Source organism: Squalius cephalus, assembly GCF_949319135.1.
Source record: "Squalius cephalus genome assembly, chromosome: 11".
Taxonomy (NCBI): Eukaryota; Metazoa; Chordata; class Actinopteri; order Cypriniformes; family Leuciscidae; genus Squalius; species Squalius cephalus.
Genome location: NC_137132.1, coordinates 26287859 through 26308884, shown reverse-complemented (window position 1 = coordinate 26308884; position 21026 = coordinate 26287859). Strand labels below are relative to the sequence as shown.

General features: G+C 34.3%; 2 protein-coding genes across 3 annotated transcripts in view; both read right to left on the bottom strand.

The window, feature by feature from the left end:
* The window catches only part of LOC307167355 (sialic acid-binding Ig-like lectin 14), a 340868-nt gene that overhangs the window by 235691 nt on the left and 84151 nt on the right, over positions 1-21026 (bottom strand). Inside the window, exon 8 of the transcript XR_013822760.1 lies at positions 19025-19126. The gene's annotated coding sequence lies outside the window, so the exon portion shown is untranslated. The remainder of the gene's footprint in view (positions 1-19024; positions 19127-21026) is intronic.
* Positions 8751-20319, bottom strand: LOC307167345 (myeloid cell surface antigen CD33-like). 2 transcript variants are annotated; one of them, XM_079886377.1, is made up of 14 exons: positions 20260-20319; positions 19081-19131; positions 18502-18882; positions 18013-18309; positions 17835-17934; positions 17028-17066; positions 14782-14814; positions 14592-14639; positions 14355-14381; positions 11248-11274; positions 10902-10943; positions 10549-10617; positions 10370-10388; positions 8751-10192 (listed from the first exon to the last, which is right to left on the bottom strand). In XM_079886377.1, the coding sequence occupies exons 2-14, from the start codon at positions 19118-19120 to the stop codon at positions 10130-10132; spliced, it is 1185 nt and encodes a 394-aa protein (XP_079742503.1). In that variant the 5' UTR covers positions 19121-19131; positions 20260-20319; the 3' UTR covers positions 8751-10129. The 2 variants fall into 2 exon arrangements, with proteins under 2 accessions (XP_079742503.1, XP_079742504.1); XM_079886378.1 differs by lacking the exon at positions 14355-14381.

Here is a 21026-nt window from a genome sequence, read left to right as displayed (position 1 = left end):
ATTATAGACACACTTACAAACATTTTTATTGCCAGGTCATACAGAAGTTATTACACGACCATTAAGGACAACTTCAGCCGAAGCTGTCAAAAGGCCGATACATGAAGAACATGGCTAACGTTACCACACAAATCGAACAGACGCGGCTACACCACTATATGCCACACAATTTCGTCTAGCCTACATCTGACAATTTTGGGTTCAAACACACCCTGCACACCACACATACTTAACAGTGTTAAATATGAAAAATACCGTTCGATAGAGCTGCTTTGTTACCAGTTATCTGCGTGCTTCCTCAGGGATGAAGTTCCACATTTGCGGCTATCCAACACGAAAATGTTTGCAGCAAAGCCTTTCACAATATTTTCTTCAGATAACTCCAAATTTCTCCCACACACTAGACTTGATTTTTGATGACGTATTGTCGATTCACGCAGCCGCCATTTTGAAATCGAAAGTGAGGCTCCGGTGGGAAAAACCCCGGAAGTATCGATAAACAACAATGCCTTTGGACTACCAACCTGAAGCTGCTGCCGCGATTTACACTATTGGATGTTAATATCCAATATAGGATATGTATATAGTTCATTCCTGCTTCTTTTTTTACTTTCTGAATTATATAAAAAAAATATTTTATTTATAAATGAATTTCACTGTATATAGTCTAAAGTATAAAAGAAATGTATGTACAGTTTTAGAATTGACACAACATCATTAAACACAACAATACGCCATCGCATTCACGACTCTCCTGTGATTAAAGGCGACACTTCCGGTTTTCTTCCCACCGGAGATCGCTTTCGATTTCAAAATAACGGCTGCGTGAAATCAGCGTATTCTTTTCTTCAACTCCTCAGCATCCATCTTGACGACTGCAAGCAGAACGCGCGCGCGCGGTTGTGATGCATTTTTAAAAGTGGAAGTAGCCTTGGTAACGTTATAGATCCTGGGAGGGCGTGGCGCGTCGGCACAAATAAACTGATGTGGATTTTAAATTATTTTATCAACTTGAAATACAGGCATATTTTTGTAGATGTGTTCCTAAAAATATGCATATACGTCTGTCATGTTGGATCCATAGATAAACAAACTCAACAAACTGCTTCGGTGTGTCGCATATACTTCGTCATCGTCTTCCTGCTCCCTCCCCGTTCTGTGATTGGTTCCCTATTTCAGGGGAAAAATTAGTCCATGGTATCCAGACTACCTTGCAGCGTGAATAAAATCGCGCTGCTCAAGGCAGTATGGGGAAACCCAGGCTAGCAATAAATAAAAAAAATAAAAATAAAAAATACGATAGGCTATTGACTCGCGATCTTCGCAGTAGGCTAGTGAACGCACCGGAGAAACGCGCATTTATTAGGCTACATAGTTTTTTTGTTTTGGATGGTTTTGTTTAGAACCAGCTGTAAATGTAAATATATTTCACATTTTTTAGACATGTGAGGCGAGTAGGCTACGGTCTGGTTGATGATCTCCAGTTCAAGCACCTTATGTTGTGATTGCTAGCCTATATTTACTTTAAATCCAGGAAATTTGTTAATGAAAAAATTATTAAAATTAAGATACAATTGATACAAAACGAAATTCGTTTTAAAGAAAGGATTTGTACTTTCTGTTTTGAGGTATCTGTGAATGTTTGAAAGTCAACTGTCACGTAATATTGTTTTTTGCCAGCTGTGGTAAACAGGGCCTATGCCTTCATTCATTCATAAACAGAAACCCGAGAAGGAAAAACTTACTATTATTCCTCAGCTCGTATTCCTCGTATTCGTCATTATTCCTCACAGCGCTGCGTTGTAAACAAGTAATGTTCTGACTAAACTGGTGTTTTGGTTTTCTTGTGCTTGATAGGGGCGTTCACAGGATTGCGCAACCCAGTCTCTTACTACTGCGTATCTATACCACGAGTTTTCATTTTCATTTGGCGTAGTATTTACACGCCAAAGTCACATTTCGCGTTCATATGGTACGCAAAACCCTCCCGTTAAACTTCTATTGACGGAAAATGCGTATGCATTGCACGCAGTCACATTTTGCGTTCATATGGTACGCAAAACCCTCCCGTTAAACTTCTATTGATGGAAAATGCGTATGCATTGCACGCAGAAATGTATTATAGTTAACGTCATCGTCCCGCCCTTTAATCGTACGAAGATTCACGATTCCATCTCGTGCAGATGCCGAAGGTGCATGCAGAAATACGTGTTATTATTTTATTTTTTTATTTTTTTATTTTTTTTGTATTTTTTTTTGTACAGAAACATAACTTATAATCTCTAATGTATTTTAAATGGGAAGCATTCTTTCTGCCTATCGAGCTGCAGCAGAGAACCTGTTTAATCAACATTAATTCACGAGATTTTATCTTATCATGGACCATGGTTTATGTATTTTTTTAATGTTATTTTTTCGATCTTATTGCCAGGGAAGCTGGATTGCTTTGCTGTTTATTGATATTTTAAAAATCATATTTTATCAGTAGGAAATCGCGCTGAAGAAGTCTCGTTCCGAGCACATCGCGATATTTGGCATCAGTTCACGTGTGCCAGATGTTGGTAAGTAGTAATAAATACGCTGTCCTAATAATGTGTGATATAATGTCTTTTCTGTTTGTCGATATTAATAAGATTAGCTCACATTCAGTCACTGCATTATATCTGTCATCGCCACGGAGGCTTTGCGTTTCATTGCTTTCTAATTCTAAACAGGGTGATTAAACACCGTCTGTCACGTGACGTGCTGTTGTATTTGTAGTAGAAGAACAACACTTACCATGCTTTTACCACATTAACATTAGTTTTACTGTGATAAGTGTAGTAAAAATACAGTAATCACAAAACTGACCATGCGTTTACCACACTATTGGTAGTTTTAATGTGATACGTATTGTAAATGTACAGTAACCACAATACTTACCATGCTTTTACTACAGTAACCCTAATTTTACTGTGATAGGTGTGGTAAAAGGACAGTAACCACAAAACTTACCATGCTTTTACCACAGTAACCCTAATTGTACTGTGATAGGTGTGGTAAAAGGACAGTAACACAACACTTACCATGCTTTTACCACAGTAACCCTAATTTTACTGTGATAGGTGTGGTAAAAGGACAGTAACCACAACACTTACCATGCTTTTACCACAGTAACCCTAATTTTACTGTGATAGGTGTGGTAAAAGGACAGTAATCACAAAACTTACCATGCTATTCCCCAGAATTGGTAGTTTTAAAGTGATATTTGTTGTAAATGCATATTAACCACAACACTTGCCATGCTTTTAATGCTTTATAATGTAACATCCAATATTTGTAAGGCAGTACTTTGTCCTTTAAATAATCCTATATATTATTAATTATACATAATGATATTTTCTTTTCTTTTTTTTTTCAGATGAAAAGACCAAAAGGGCCCTTCGGACCCAGTCAGCCCCATATTGTTTGAGGACAAGTAAACGGAGGAGACGGAAAGCTGCATAGGTAAATATTTGCAATGTATGTATTGTTTTTAACCCTAAATCAAATAATTTATCAAGCATTTGTTGTTTCTTAAACCTTTTCTCACAAAACCCATAGCCCAATCAGTATAACATAGTCTGAAGGTCTTAATAACTCAAAAGATTTAACAAGTTGTCAAATTCGTACGATACTCGTACATATTTGTAAACTCCTACATAATCCTGCAGCTTTTACTCCTAGTGCTGTCATTGGCTACTGCCTCAATTCCTGTACGCAATTATCGCGATATTTGTAAATCAGTTGAGCCCCTTCTTGGAAAGTAGTCGGATGTCCCACACACTGTCAGAAAGTTGATATTAATTGCATTGTATTTATTACAATTATTACAAATTGGTCCCGTCTGTTTATGTTCCTGTGATACATGATGTCTCTCCACACCTCATAACCTACCTCTGTTTGCAAGAGGGGAAAAGCTTATCTGACATTATCATGTCACATGACATCAGATACTCAATTATTTTGTCATAATCAGATCAGTTACACTGCCCTACCCGTTTGCATGTAAATCATTTTCATACGATTATTGCTTGCTATTAAAGACATACTTTTATTCATAGAAATGCCCACATATCAGTGAACTTATAACATAAAAATGCTTTTAACATTTAATTATGCAACACTCTTTACAGAAAAATATCCCACACTTATGGATAAACTCACAACGTCATCATCAAGTGCTGTGCTGGGCACATTGGGCAACAAGTGTCCTCCAACGTATTCGATCCGTGGCTAAGTTCTTCACATCTTCCCATGGAACACTGACATTCTTCAGGTCTTCGTGAAACATCTGTCTCCGTGTCTTCCTTGGTCTTCCCTGTCTCCTGCATCCTCCTGGTGGTGTCCTCTTCATCACTGTGTTTGGGTGTTGTTGTTTGGGCATGCGTAGGATGTGTCCAGCGAGGTGCGCCCTTTGCTCTGTCTCAGTTTCTGAAAGTCTTCATGTGGAGTCCCACTCCTCCTCGTGATCTCTTTGATATATGCAGAACCAATATTGAAAATAGTGATTTATCTTTTTCCATATTGTTAAAGCATTTTGTTTTCTCTTTCAGCTTCATAAACTGTACTTGATTTCTGCCTAATGCCTTTATAAAAAAAGGGTCAGTGCTCATCAGGTGTTTTGCTATTATTGCTATTTGTTATGTTTTGGACATATTCATTGCATAGTTACAATAAAAGTGACCAATAATCACAAGGATATAGAATGAAAGTTGAGAATGTAAAATGTTGTGCTTATATTTTTGCCTGTTTTTTCTTTAAAGCAAAGAAACAAATGTATTTTCACATGACAAAGTTGAATCTCATCTCTTGGTTTGTAAATACATAACTTCATCATAGCAATTTTTTTAACGTTAATGTATGTGTCACTATAATAGATTGCCCCTGTATCTGGATATTTATAATTAACTGATTTTTATACTTTTGTGCTGTAGTTTTGGCGCTACATTTGTCTTTAAACAGTTTGACATTAAATATTGGAATATGCTTTCAAAATTGTGTCCATTCATTTGTGCTTTTGTTACATTTATTTGAATATAGTTGATATACCTGTAATATACTATGCATACACTGTAAATGTTAGAAGCACTTTAGAACATGTAATTTTCTTTAATTAAAATACTGCAAAACTACCCTGCTGTAGGACATTGCTTAGAAAAAAGTTTCTCTTTCAAATGTATGCATCAGTCTAATCAAAAAGGCAAATTTGTAGCATAGATAATTTGAACTCGTTTTTGGATGGTAACCACACAACGGAGTATTTTGTTTTTAAATATGAGTTTTATAATTTAATTAGAAAGAATACATATCCCTGCAGGCGGAACCAGAAGAGATCTGTCATCATTTACCATAAATGGGCATGTAAGTGTGACGCGTCTGTTCAGCTGGGTTGTTATTGGCTGTGACTTTATCGCAGAACTCGCTGTGATTGGACAATCGTTTAACACATATAAAACGGCGCTTCATGTTACAAAGTATGTTTTGGTGTTATTATTACGTTAGTTATAGATTAAGCTAACTATAAAGTGACTCTATGTTGTGAGAAATTACTCCTTTACCGAGATCCTAACCCTAACCCTAAGCATGTCTGCACATTTCAATGAACTACAGAACTATGCTTCCTGTTCTATTGATAGAATGACAGAGACATTGAGACAATGACAGACCATGCATACGCATTTTCCATCAATAGAAGTTTAACGGGAGGGTTTTGCGTACCATATGAACGCAAAATGTGACTGCGTGCAATGCATACGCATTTTCCGTCAATAGAAGTTTAACGGGAGGGTTTTGCGTACCATATGAACGCGAAATGTGACTTTGGCGTGTAAATACTACGCCAAATGAAAATGAAAACTCGTGGTATAGATACGCAGTAGTAAGAGACTGGGTTGGATTGCGTGGATTACCTCAGCCATTTGCGTTTGAATAGCACGCGCTCTCCGTGGGCGGAGTCACATTACATTTGAATTAGCTCTAATGAGGTCGACTGGAATCGCTCTCTTTTAATACAGATTTCACAAGATGAGAATATTTGTTTTTTATATAAATTACTTCATTAAAAAGAAGAGAATTCAAGCTTCATGCCTGTGTGTCTGAATGCCTGTTTGACTGAGTATTCGCTAAGCTACAGTTCATTTTCGGACGCGTTTCAGAATGGACTACACGGACAGAGAGAAGGCAGAACTTGCTTCGTGTTTATTTTTCTTTATTTGGCAAAAAGCACAACACTTTGTTTTTATTGTGAGTATACACAAAAATAATACACATTTAACAGAATCGATTGATGTATGAAACTTGTTTTGTAAAATCAAAGTCAAAAGAGAATTTCGGGTCTCAATCAACTCATAAGGAAAAAAATCGAGCAGATCACGCCGGCGTGATCTCAGACCCCTGAGGGTTAATAGCTGAATGGAAGAAAAAGTAATTTTTCAAAAATATTGGTGTTAATGCATAAAGACTCTCAAAATGGGATTGTATATTTAGGTTATATGTATATTACTTTTAAAATGATGTCAACTAATTAATGCTAATACACAAGGAACCAGTTTATCTATTGACACATTTTGTGTAATTAATAAAACTAATGAATATAAACTTGTAAAGAACATTCCCACACTTTCTGACCAAAACATTTCAATGACTTTTCCACTAATTTGTGAGGACTGGATACCATATGTCAGATAGTAAAGAATAAATGAATAAAAAAATCACCCCATGACTAGACAGCGCCCGTTGGGGTGAATTGTGCATGATATCACGGGGCCCACAGGTAAGGCAAAAATCATCCACACAAACCCTTTCCCCTGATTATATAAAATACACACATTTCAAAATGCTTGTTTTGCTTTTTGCTTGACATTGTTTTCAATTTGTATACAAAAAATGCCAGGCAGCATCTAATTGCTGTCAAGTGTAATTAGAGATGTTTGGGGAGTGTTTAAAATATGTTGATTTTTGCAGGAGTTTCTGCTGTATTTAATGCATGAATTATTGTTTACACATGGAATTATTTGTGGTTTATGTGTGTACAGGTACATATATGTAAAACAAATTAAGTGGACGCTTTCATTGTGCAGATTGGCTGGGTTTACAAAGATTTAAATTGACATATACTTCGGGAATTCGGAAACAACCTTGCATATTTCCAACTGTATTTGTGTGCATGATGGCCTGTACCTGTACATTACACTGCAATATTTAACATTGTTCAATTGCAACTCATCCAATATGAAAACAATATTTACACACTAAATACAGCACAAATTGCTGTATTTTTAAATGCTCAAGACAGACGTCACTAACTAAACGAAGAGAAGGAAACAGATTACATACCTTGTAAAAGCAGTTTATGCAGCAGAGGTCCCATCATGTTCATGGGTTTGCCCTTAAGTAAAAACAAACAACTTTTTGTTGTACACAAAAATAAATAAAGGCAAGAACATATTCTGTCCAATAGATTAACAACAGAAATCAGTGGAGTATTGACCACCCAGAATAATATGGGCTAAATGGAAATTATGAAACCTTAATTCTTGTTACATTTATTACAATATACAATATTTAGTATACTTTGATTTCCATTCTTACCTACTTAATGCAGTAGAGACTAAGAGAAAAGACTAAGAGACTAAATGTGAGAGACTAAGAGAAATACAAAAGCGCTGTTCGTTTTCTGAGAATGATTCTGAGGAGGCGTGAAGTCTGTTATTATAACGTGCTGGTTTAGAGAAGAACATATAGAGGGATATTTTTTTACATTTTCTTCCAAATGAGGCTGTTTCTTGCAGTTGTGCACACAGTCTTTACAAACAAATTATAACAAATTATGGGCAGTCTTAGCCAACAGAGACTACTGTAGTCTACACCCTACAATACATCTTGATACAATACATTTTTTCAAGCTCTAGTTACTTCAAGTTACCGAGGTAACACATTTGGCGTCTTGTTTTGAAGCAGTATTTTCTTGATAAACTTGACATAACCTTTAGATACAAATAAAGAAAAAAAAGTGTCCTAAAAGTATATCCTGAAATCACCAAAACCCCAAGTTTTAATGTCTGTCTGTGATGTTGCTTTATGCTCTGGTGTATTAGATAAAAAATAATTTGTTCTGGTTCAAGAGTAGCCTAGTTAGCATGGTAGGATCTGGACCTAGGATCTTTCTTTACCAACTGTAGGTGGAAAAAATGCAAAAAAGGGAATCCAGCAATACTTGTGGTAAGGGAAGCTTTAATAAATGTAAAAAATGTCCAATGCCAAACCGCATTGGCCCCACCATGAAATGTTGGCTGGAATGTGCGTGCACAACTGGTCTACTCTTGAACCAGTTGTGCACGCACATTCCAGCCAACATTTCATGGTGGGGCCAATGTGGGCATGAAATGGGTTTTTGAGGTATATGGAGCCTACATGGGTTTGTTCCATTTAGCCTCTGAATTAGCCTCAGTATGGTACAGGACATGGTATTGCACCAACAGTCAAACCAAAAATTAAACAGACACCAGATATATATATATTTTTTTTTTATTTCTTACTAGTGGGTGCAGGACACTTTAGTTAATTTATGTAAGTGAGGATAGCTATATAAAGTCAACTGTGACATATTATACCCGGAAATTCTTCATACAGTGGACTACCAGTAAAATTTATAAAAATTTGGGACCAAACATTATTCAGACACTTTGACCTGGCCATGTTTTGCCTTAGGGTTTTTTTTTTTTTTTTTTAATTGTTAAAGTGACCTTTTTACACCACAGACTGAACAAAATTAAGCATTGCTTGGTTATTGGTTGACCAGAAGGATGGCCAAAACCAGTGAAATATCAACTCTTAAATTCTTGTTATATTTTATTACCATTTCAATTTCTATAGGGAATAAATTGTGATAATGTGAGAAATGTTGAAGGTGTCTAAATAAATGTTGGTTTGACTGTACATTAGCCCCAACATGAAATGAGATATGGGTGGTTTATTTGTGAGTTAGGGCCTGTTTTTGTAAATCATTTTAATTGTGATTTTAAATCATTTGAACCAGAAACATCCAGAATTTAAGATAGTATATGACATTCTTGATGCTGGCAATTATTTTCTAAAACCACCTGCCCAAACAGAGTAGGAATGACATACAGAAATACAGATGAAAATTGTAACAGTGAATGAATTGCAGTGCACATTATTAAACCTTTAATAAACTATATGGTACAAAGTAAACATCAAGATGCTATTTACATTTGAGTATTTTTAGTCAACAAAAAACAGCTTGTTACTAAAACAGTGTCAATGGGGGTCAAGTTACATGGGGTCTGCAAATTATATCTCAAAAATGAAAAATAAACACAAATACAGTATTAACTTTCAGCTACAGTTCAACTAAATGTTTCACTGTGTCTCACACATTAAACAGTATATTAGTACTATATGACTTATGTACATTAATAATGTTTTTTATACCTTTACAATGTACACTCTTAAAAAAAAAGTTCAATGGGTTTATGTATAACAGAACTCATAATGGCAAAAAAGTTCTAAGTAAGTTAACATCTAAAATGTTTAATGGGTTATTTCAATGGTGATAAAGTATATTTACAAGTGCCTTAATTATTATTTTTGTATTAATTAAAACTAAGTCCATAAATTATCCTACATTGGGAACCTCTAAAAGGTATGAAGTGCCTGACAGAACCCTATATTGAACTTTTTTCTTATAAGAGAGTAACACCGTGTCTACACCAGATGTAAGTGGCGCAATGATGCGACAAAAGACAATCGAACTCATTATAATTAGTTATGTTCTATTTATGACATACTCAAAGCACTTGCAATACTCCTCATAGGAAAGACAAATGTATTTGCAATGGTTGCTTTATCGTGTCCAGTGTTGACAGCTGTTGTGGCGTGATGTGTCTGGTGTAGAAGCGGTATAAGCATCATAACAAAATATGTAAATACAGTAATATGGTCCTATATGCAAACATGTTTAGGCAGTTAGGCCAGGCTTAAAATGCAACACAGTTTTTTTTATTAATATGTAACAGGATTGCCTGCTCTCATGATCTCTGACAGAAGATGTTGAAGTCTACTGTGTTCATTTGGCATGGCATTTTCATCAGATATTTCCATACAAGTTGAGGTCTGCCGTGTTGGTGTAATCATCATCAAAATCATCACCCTTGAAATGAAAGATTTTAAAAACAGAGATATAGAAGTCAGATTAGACAGGCAATAACACATGATACGCACATGCTATGAATCAAAAGTTATGAGATAAAATATATGATCTACAGGACAAGAAATCAAACACTTAGCAGTTAATATATGTTCACATAAGAATAAATTATATACTCACAGAGTAGCATTTGGCCTTACTGCGGTGAATCATGTAAAAAAGAATTTTTTTAAAATAAATAAATAATAAATGATTAAAGCATTAATCAAACCAATTATTGACAATTGATTTAAGCAACTATGTTTATGTTATGTTATGAATCTATTCAGAGACTGATATTTAGTTCAAATGCTCTGTACCTCTTTGGTGATGGCATACGAGGTTTGTCGAAAGGCTTGTTTCCTGACACTGTACATACATTGTTTGCCCTGTTAAGATTCAAAAACATCCGTCACACTTAAGTAAAAGATAGCAAATTGACACTAAAAGTTGCTCATGACAAAAATACTTAGATAGCCTATATTGAAGTAACTGTCCACAACACAGGGGAATTATCAGTTCATGCATTCCCTGAAAAATTAACTCATGACTTTGGCATTGCTATCACCATTTAATGATACACTATGTTAAATTAAAATTTATATAAAAAAAAAAAACCCTTAATGATGATATAATTCAAAAAGAAAATCCTACTAAACATGCAGATACTTACCTGTTGTCAAAATCCCTGTCAATTTGACGCCCTTGGCCTCTCCTTTAAAATGTAAAAACAGATATTAGATCAGCAGAACATATATTTCCATGTTTAAGTCAATTTTTTTCAGGTGTGAAAATGCTGGCCTTCATAGCTCTTATCCATGTTTTAGATGGTTTCCTCACTTATTTAATTAACATAACTCGTAGCCTACCATAATATGTGTTTTGATGGCATAACATTAATTCAATTTGTTCATTAAAAACTTTTTATTTTTCTAGAAAAATAGAAACTAGGCTCAAATAGAAGCCTATATTCTTTGCAAGCAAGATGATGAGGCTAAAGAGGCAGTGTGTGTGGATACCTTGAAAATCTACTCCAAATAGACCTCCTAAAAGAGGAACAGAAAAATGCAAATGAGAAAATTGTATCTTGTCGTATCTTCATTTAGATTAATGCTTGACATGCCACCCACAACTGCACAGAAAGACCGTGTAGACATTAACTGATACAAGCTGCAAAACGGTAGTGAAACTTCTCAATTTAAAAATGAACATTGTGTTAGTGGCTGATGAACATGCTGACGATTCTTCCTCAAAAACAGTGTTGAATATAAATGTTTAAAAAAAAAAAAAAAAAACAGCAGCTAGGGGACTTTTTCAATAACTAAAGATAACACTTACAGCTTCTGACTGCTTGAATTTGTGCAATTTAATGATAAAACAATCTTTTCTGCTCTATAAATGGAAAATGACACCAAAAAGTTACAAACATTAATACTGTGTTCATAATACAGTGACATTTGCAAGAATAATTGATTAATTCTAGACATGAATAGACAAAATTGAAGTGCTAATACTTCTCAAAATTACAAACAAGTCAAAGTTAAAAGCAATTAATGGTGTATATTATTAAAACAACATTATCAGGTAGGAACTACACACAAATTGAATATAAACTAATAGGTATCATTTTACAATAAGGTTCATTAGTTAATGTATAACTAACATGAACTAACAATGAGCAATACATTTGTTACAGTATTTATTAATCTTTGTTAATGTTAGTTAATTAAAATCCAGCTGTTCATTGTTTGTTCATGTTCACAATGCATTAACTATTGTTAACAAATACAATCTTTTTTAATAATGTATTAAATGTTGAAATTAATCTTAACTTAGTATTAGATAATTAAATTAAAAAGATGAATAAATGCTGTAGAAGTATTGTTCATACTTAGTTCATGTTAACTAAGGTAGTTAACTAATGTTAACTAATGAACCTTATTGTAAAGTGTTACCAACTGATCATATGTAAAATAGCACTGCAGTCTTTACTGTATAAATTAAATACAGATTAATCATTATTAAAGCTAAAAATATTATTCAGTCAAGAGCAGTGTGTGATTTTCCCTTTTTTTGTTTGTTGGACTGATGACAGACTTCAGCTTGTTTATTAGGCTGCTGTCACTTTAAGACATGAAGCGAATCTGACATCCGATTTTCTCCCAACTCTTTACATCCGATTTTCTCCCAACTCTTTACAGTCATTTAAAAAAAATGGGCATTTTGACATAATTTTGCGTGTTTTAGTCGGTTCAGGAGCAATACTACACAAAAGAGAATTAAAATCTGTACTGGTGCACTGAGAAGCATGTATGTTGTTTACAGAGAGCTGCATCACAGACCAGTACTGAATTGAGTTATCTTTTGCATCTTATTATGCTTGAATAGTTTAAAAGCACTTGAATGAATGAGAGTGTGATCATATACTGTAACGCTACCAAAAGCATGGCCAAAAAAAAAAAAAAAAAAAAAACACAAAACAAAAGGGATGCTGCATTAATTGCATTAAATAGGCTATTTTGAATGCGTTAAACAGAAGAAAAATAATAATAGCAATAATTAACACATTAACTAATATATAATGTAGTATTAGATTGTAAAATGTTGGAAACAGATCTGTGTCCTTTCATCAACAGGAAACATCTTTAAACACATTGTACTTCCCCTCTGTCAGATCCAAAAATAACACATAAGCACCATATACAATTTGACTCTTTGACTGATCTCTAACTCTTTTTATAAGACACAAATAATTTAGTAATTTTTTTCCGGTAAAAAGTGTATTAAATACTCAAAGAATATATATATATATATATATATATATATATATATATATATATATATATATATATACCTACCTGCTATGAATTCAGTAAGGTCAAGGTAAGGAGTTTAATGTTTTTTGTTGTTGTTGTAAAACTGATCTGAGTTTTTTAGGAGCTTTCCCTTACTGTAACTAGGGCCATTATTTACAACGCATTCTCATCCTTGGGCGTCATATACTGACGCTTTTGACATTTCGTCTACATCGAACGCACATGGCACCCTTTAGCGTCAATATGACACGCACAGAGCTTTGTTCGGTTATGGGTAGGTTTAGGTCTGGGGTAGGTTTAGGGTTAGACCGCTAGGAGGCGCCTTCTGGCCCATATCTATCTGCGTCTCATATTGACGCTAAAGGGTGCCATGTGCGTTCGATGTAGACGAAATGTCAAAAGCGTCAGTATATGACGCCTTGGGATGAGAACGGGCTGTTATTTACTACCAATAGCAAAAAAAAAAAAAAAAAAAAATCCACTGCATACCATATACCATACTTGCATACCATATAACATATTTGTCAATATTCATAATGAATATTTGACAAATTATCTGACAGTGCTGATCTCTACTGAGATACAGGGAGAAATTGTGAGAAATGTACAACATAAACAAACTTTAATGTTGGCTTGAAAAAGCCGTATGAAAGTTTGATAAGCCTTAAATTCAGTGAAGTGGAAAGAAAAACATTGAAAGACATTGTTAGCATGAATATAACATGTTTTAACAAATTGTTAGCATGAATTAGCATGTTTTGCTGCCATTTTTAACAGGTTGCTAGCATGAATTAGAATGTTGCTAGCATGTTTAGCATGAATTAGCATGTTGCTCCCATTAATTAACATGTTGGTAGTCTGAATTAGCATGTTGTTAACATGAATTGGCATTTTGATTGCATGATTTAACATGTTGCTAGCATGAAATAACATGTTGGTAGTGTGAATTAGTATGCTGTTAGCATGAATTAACATGTTTTGCTAATATGAATTAGCAGATTTTAACACATTGATAATGTTTCAACATGTTGTTAGCATGAATTAGCATGTTGTTGGCGTGAATTAGCATATTGCTAGCAAAAATCTGCATGTTGCAAGCATGTTCTGAGCTAGTTGCTAGGCTTTGCTAGTGATTGATACGTAATAGATAAAGCTTAAATACTCCAGTAACTGTATTACATTTTTGACACCCTCAGTGAATGTCTATACGGGCTTTTTATGATTTTTAATCTTCATTTTTAGGAAAACCATAAGTCGGGTCAGTTTGAAAAGATACAGTAACCCAAGTCAGAAAAGTCTGAAGGTCTGACCTGAGTTTGGAGGCTGTAGTTAAAGCTCTAGGAGAACATACAGTCAAAATGTCTATTTATTGTCATAGTATAAATTATGTATTACAGATAGTATCCAACCCCACACCTCAAATTCCTACTGAATAACTCAGTCTCTATTCATAAAAACAACTCTACACCATAACTATAATCCAAATCAAATCACAGATTCAGTAGATGATTTTCACTAGAGGACATTAGAAGCTGTTGTGTACTTGCCTCTGCTCTCTGCCACCAGGACCACTGCTGCCTTCACCTGAACGAAACCTGGTGATCACACACACACACACACACACGCACACACACAAAGTCAAGGATTTAATTGAGATCAAGTTCATTCATAACTGATGGAGGTTGATGAATTATCCAATGCAGATGTTAAAAATAGATTTGAAAGTATACTAATTACCTGCGAGACATTCTTGATAGTCGATTCCATATTCTAAAAAAAACATTTAAAACTTAAGATTATCATATTTAGTATAACAATTATGATGACTTTTTAATTTCAGTTACATTGTTTACTAATGGGTTATTATTGTTATATTTTAACATATTCTAATTAGTAAGTGTATTATAAGATTGGAAACAGATCTGTGTGCTTTTATCAGCAGGAAGCATCTTTAAACACAATGTACTTCCCCTCTCCAACCCAGTCAGATCAGACATACAGTTTAACCTCTCTTTATTTTTTCATAACAGAAAAATAAAAAGAAAGCTAAAATATTAATACGGAGTAGTCCAGTATTTTGTAGAGGGGGGTGAAATTGTGAAAATGAACATTTTCACCTGAGATTTGGAGCCAAATTGAAGGGGGGTAGAAATGACTTAAGAAAGATTGAGCATTATTTTATTTTTACCGGGAGATTAGTAGTCTATTAGTAAAATATGTTGACTTTAGCAATCTTTGTTGCATTATATGCCAATGGCGACAGTTCAAAAATGTGAAAAGGCACTTCTTGTGGGTTTTTTTCACCAAAGTCTGCATACCTGTTACTCAAGACGTATTAAATATATCTTAATACCCTTTTAGATTTTGGTTCTTAAACTTTTCTTTTGGTATATTAATGCTTAATGCCCTATATGCTTAATTTCCAGAGATCTAGGAATTTCAATGTGGCTCCATGAGTAATTTGTTAAATTTCCAGGGGTCAAAAACCAAATATGGGTCACTTTGCATACAGCTGATAATTATTTCTTCTAAAGTGAAATGACTGAAAAGAACAAATAATGTTAAAACTAGAAATGTATCTTGTTTCCCTTTGTCAAACAATTGTATTGATACTTTGCACGTGACGTCAGTTGTACTGGCTGGCGGGCAAGAACGTCATTCTCTAGCAATGAAAACCAGTAAACTAATCAAGGATCTTGCCAGGACGTTGCCAGTTTTAATATACAAAAGTTGGTGTTTTGAGGTGTACACGATATGCCAGATAGTTGTTGTGCGATTGGATGCACTAACCGCGTTTGTTGCCCGCCAGATATCACGTGACTGCAAAGTATCAATACATTCCTGTCTGACTACCATATTATTTTTCCTTTGACTTACTTGTCTGTAAGTCAAGAAGTATTAAAGATATCTTAATACCATTTAAGATACTGGCTATTAATAAACTTCTCTTTTGGGATTTTAATCTTTAATCTAAAAAGGGCCTATATGGTTCAGTCCCAGAGATATGGGGATCTCAGTGTTCACATTGTTGAATTTTACTTATTCTCAAAGGTTGAAAACCAAATGAGGGTCACTTTGCATGTAGCTAATAATTATTGTATTTTAAGATACAAAAAACATTGAAAGTATCGAATATACTAGTTACATGCATTTCATTTCTGAACTGTGATGTACGTTCACGTAAGACATAACCAGCAATGTTTACTAGGATACTCCCCAAGACTGGCGTTTTTACATAACTTTGTGTGAATTCATCAGTTCAAGCTTGAAAGAGAATTCAATGCAGTTTTCATGCGCTGCTTGTCATGGCTTTCTGGGCACTCACTTCAGATGTTTCAACTGGGGAATTTCAGAGACGTTGGGAAAAAAAGTATTTTATGCATTGTGTATAAAGATTCATCTTCATGTCCTTGAAATTGTAAAGAAGTCTAAATGGACAGAGGTTTTTGGACCAGACTCTTCCCCAAAAGGTCTGGAGACCTGCAATGGCGAGTTGTACATGCATCAAAGCTACAAACAGATTCAGAGCACATTTTGATCCACTAGTAGGGATGGGATGTCCTTTCTGTGAACAACAGGAGACAGTTTTTCATTTGTTTCTCAATTGTAATAGGTTGATGCCTCTTTTTGACCTCCTTAGTGGGTGGTGCCAGAGGTTAGGCTTTTACATCTGAATTGTTTATTTATGGACCTAAATATATGAAGTAAGAGGGAGTATAATAAGAGGGAGATTTATCATATACTCAATTTCATTTTCGGACAGGAAAAGTTAGCTGTTTGGCTGTCTCATAAAAGCAAATTAAGTTGTATGGGACGAACAGATGTGGTACTGATTTATGAGGGTTTGATGAAGTCTATATATATGCCACAAGTTTTTCAGCTTTTGAGAGTACACTACTATAGATAACTCAAAGTCCACAAACTTGTAAAATCAGACTGAGTCACTATTAATGTTCTGAGGTAAAATTGCTGTTAATACTCACCCATTGTCGTTTCTGGATTGGAGATCTGCAATGCGCTTCCTGGGAAAGATTTTAGTGATTTAAAACATTATATTACTGAAAGATACCAGAATGTCTTAATGCAGTGTTTCTCAACTCTCCAATGTCTTCAGGACCCAACTACCAAATTACAACACATGAGTCAACTCATCAGCTTCTTGGTGTGTTAAACAGGGAGACATCTAAATCATTCTGGCATGTGGGTCCCGAGGACTGGAGTTGAGTAATACTGTCATAATGCTTTCTCAAATGCTCACAAATAAGTGCAGGGTTTTAAAAGAATAAGAAAAAGTCCTGCAACAATTTGTACAGACAATTTTTTTCTGGGTGCATAGATTCAGTTTACAAAACATGAAAAATCAAAACCCAAACAAATTCAAAATTAGTATTTTACTGAAGACTCACAGACAGTGACAACAGAATACTAAAAAGCACTAACAAAAAAGTGACTGTGTACAAAAAGCAAAGCAAAAAACAAAACTTTCAGTTCGTCTTTGAATATCTTCAGTGCTTATATCTTAAAAACATTAGACAACTGCTTATTTTGTCACTTATGAAGATCTTCAGTAAAATTCTACTTTTCAATGTATCTTGAACTTTGAATTTGTTTGGTGTGCGGTTTCCTTTGTGTGTGTGTGTGTGTGTGTGTGTGTGTGTGTGTGTGTGTGTGTGTTAAAATAAACCAATTATACATAAAATTAAGTAATTTACACAAATATCAAATGTTTTTAGGAATACATTTCTTATTATTAGTCAATGATCTTATGCCTAAATCAGATCCAGACTCACTTGTATCTCTTGACAACGAAGAAACACAGTAGTCCAACCAAAAGAGCAGCTCCAAGACCAGAGATGGTTGGTATGATAATGTGGTTGAGAGTTGCTTGTTCTGGTAAAAAAACAAATCACTTAATTACTAAAAATTACCACGTATAACAATATATACACAGTAGTCTTATTGTTATACCTTTCACAAAGATTTGGTGAGTGGCTTGCATTTCACCCTCAACACTCCCGTGGTACTTGACTGTGCATGCGACAGAGGAGTGATCATCCTCTTTTGTTGGGGTGAAGGTAAGGAGAGACTCTGCTTCCCAATTTCCATGACCAATGTCCTTGTAGATCATGATGGTTGTTCCAGTGTGGTTCCAGCTGAGAGTGGGCTGATGGGACGGACAGGTGTGACGGACGGAGCATCTGAAGGTTGCAGGTCGACCTTCTTCTACAGACGTCTCAGCCAGCAACTCTGGTTTTGATGCTTTCTCTGTACATATATTTTGAATGACAGAACACATATTTCCCATAGTAAAAACTAGCTTATTTACTAATTATTTTGTCACAAAAACATAATTTGGAATTTTTCCAAATTTTTTTTTTTTTTTTTTTTGTATGTTTTCTTGTTTTGTATCCTATAGGGGTTGTAAATTATAGGTTGACAGCTCAAAAGCACACTTACCAATCATTTTAATTGTCACACAGTTACCCACAAAGGAGTACTTGTCTTTTTTAGACGTCTCTAATTCCACCCTGAAACAATACGGGCCGTTGTCATGGTTTTTGACATCATCAATCTCCAAGGAGCAGTTTAATTTACCCAGTGAACCAACCAGTTTTGTACGACCCTTGAAATTGTCTAGAACACTTGTTTGATCATTGTGATAGATGTAATCCTCCTTGTTGGGATTTTTGTGCCACATGCCGTTAATACGACTGGAGGGCTGTTCTTGAGCAGGGTATTTGAATGTACAGGGCAACACGACACAAGATGAGACCAGAGCATCCATTTTAGACTCTACCTCCACCTTCCAAACATCACCAAACACGACAGCACAAAGAACTGCAAAATATTAACAAAAAAGTGAAAGTTAATAAACTTTTTTTTTTAAATGAACAATTAAATTATTAATATATATATATATATATATATATATATATATATATATATATATATATATATATATATATATTTATAATCTCACAAATTAAATGTAATCATTTATTTATAATGTATGGAAAAAATGTTTTAAAATCCTACCCAGAAGCCAGCAGAGAAGAACTCGTGCCCGTACACCCATGCTGGACTGGACTGAAGAGGAAAAACATAGCAATTGATCAAAACATGTTACTGATTACTGCATACAACAATCTTTATGTGGGCACTGGATAAGCTTCAATTATAGTGTTCATATATGTATATATATATATATACTGTATATACTGTATATATATATATATATATATATATATATATATATATATATTATCAACCTGATAGTTCTCAGGAGATAAAAAAAATGGAAACAAAAATGTATAATTAATTGATCATATTTATGCAAGTAGAATCCGAAGACAAGGTTGTTGGACAATGATATTTGTTGATAAAAGAATAACAAATTGAATCAATGATTACTTGAAGCAAATACAAAGGCTTCAATATGAAATTCAGAGAGTCAAGCAGAAGAGAACGATGCACAAGTCTAACATTTCTCTAATCATGACATTTGCATGTGCTTACTAGTTCACAAGCAACATAAGGACAAACTGAAAAAAAGTTAAGACAGATGGGCCTCGTTTTTTTTTTTTTATTATTTTTTTTTTTTTAATTGAGGTTAATACAACCTGTTTTTAGTTCTCTATACTATAAGAGCAAAATTACCTTTACATCTGCAAAACAAAAATTAAATAAAAAATAATATTGTGCTACATATGCATCTAATATGAATCATACAGTTAAAACATCTTGCAATGATCAGTCAAATATGAAATAAATAATAATGGAAATTAACTATACATATTGACAGAATAACATATTAAATATATGAAGTAATACAATGCAATAAGTCTTTTTATGTATATTTGGAATTTTCTCATTCATCACGTAAAATTTTATATACACAGACATTTGTTTTTAGATCAAAATATTATGATGATTTATCGATGATAATATGCATATGAAGAGTTCAGATGCAAAAGCCTCTAAGTGCCATCTGAAATTTTCTTCTAGAATGATCATTTTTATAAAGCTTGTATATTCAAGTTAAGTAATTTCACTTAAATGACAATTAATAGGTAATTTGCATTGCCATTTAAGTGAAATTATTTAACTTAAATATACAAGCTTTATAAAAATGATCATTCTAGAAGAAAATTTCAGATGGCACTTAGAGGCTTTTGCATCTGAACTCTTCATAATATAAAAAGAAAGGGAGCCTACCTTATTTTTCAGTGTGTGACTGGTGTGCCTTTACTGACTGAAAGACTGACTGAATTCTAATGCAAATCAGAGATATAAACTACCTATAAAAAAAAATATAAAAAAAACAGGAAGTATATTGTTCCCCACAGATTTCTGAGAATTCATTAAGACCTTTATTTCATTTCTCATTTTCTCGCATCCCTTGTCGGATTCTGAGCATCAGGGCAAAAGTTCATACGAAGAAGAGAATGATTGTTTATGACTTTATCAAAAACAAACAGCAACTTGCATCTTTAGGTGGGTTCACCAACTAAGCAGAATTTCTCCAGCTGCTTTACTAGACCTCCCATCAGAAGATATCCATTTTTATCTGGCATCTAGAGCCAGTCAACACTGAATCTTCTCTGACATTCAAACCCAATCATGTTAAGTCCTCTGGCAGGCCAAGAGACAGAGAAACAGCAGGAATCATGAGATGAAGTGGTAAAAATGAGCAGACTTTGTCTGACCAGAACAGATTTAACAAGTTATCTTATACAATGGAAAATTACTGCTTCACAAAATTGTCCTGTGATGTTAAAAACCTTGAAGTGGAGAAAAATTGTGAAAAGATATTATTTTTTTATTTAGCAAACATGTAACCACTTAGATCAGGGGTGTCAAACTCAGTTCCTGGAGGGCCACTGTCCTGCAGAGTTTAGCTCCAACAAGCTCCAAAAACACCTGCCTGGAAGTTTCTAGTAATCCTGAAGACCTTGATTAGCTGGATCAGGTGTGTTTAATTA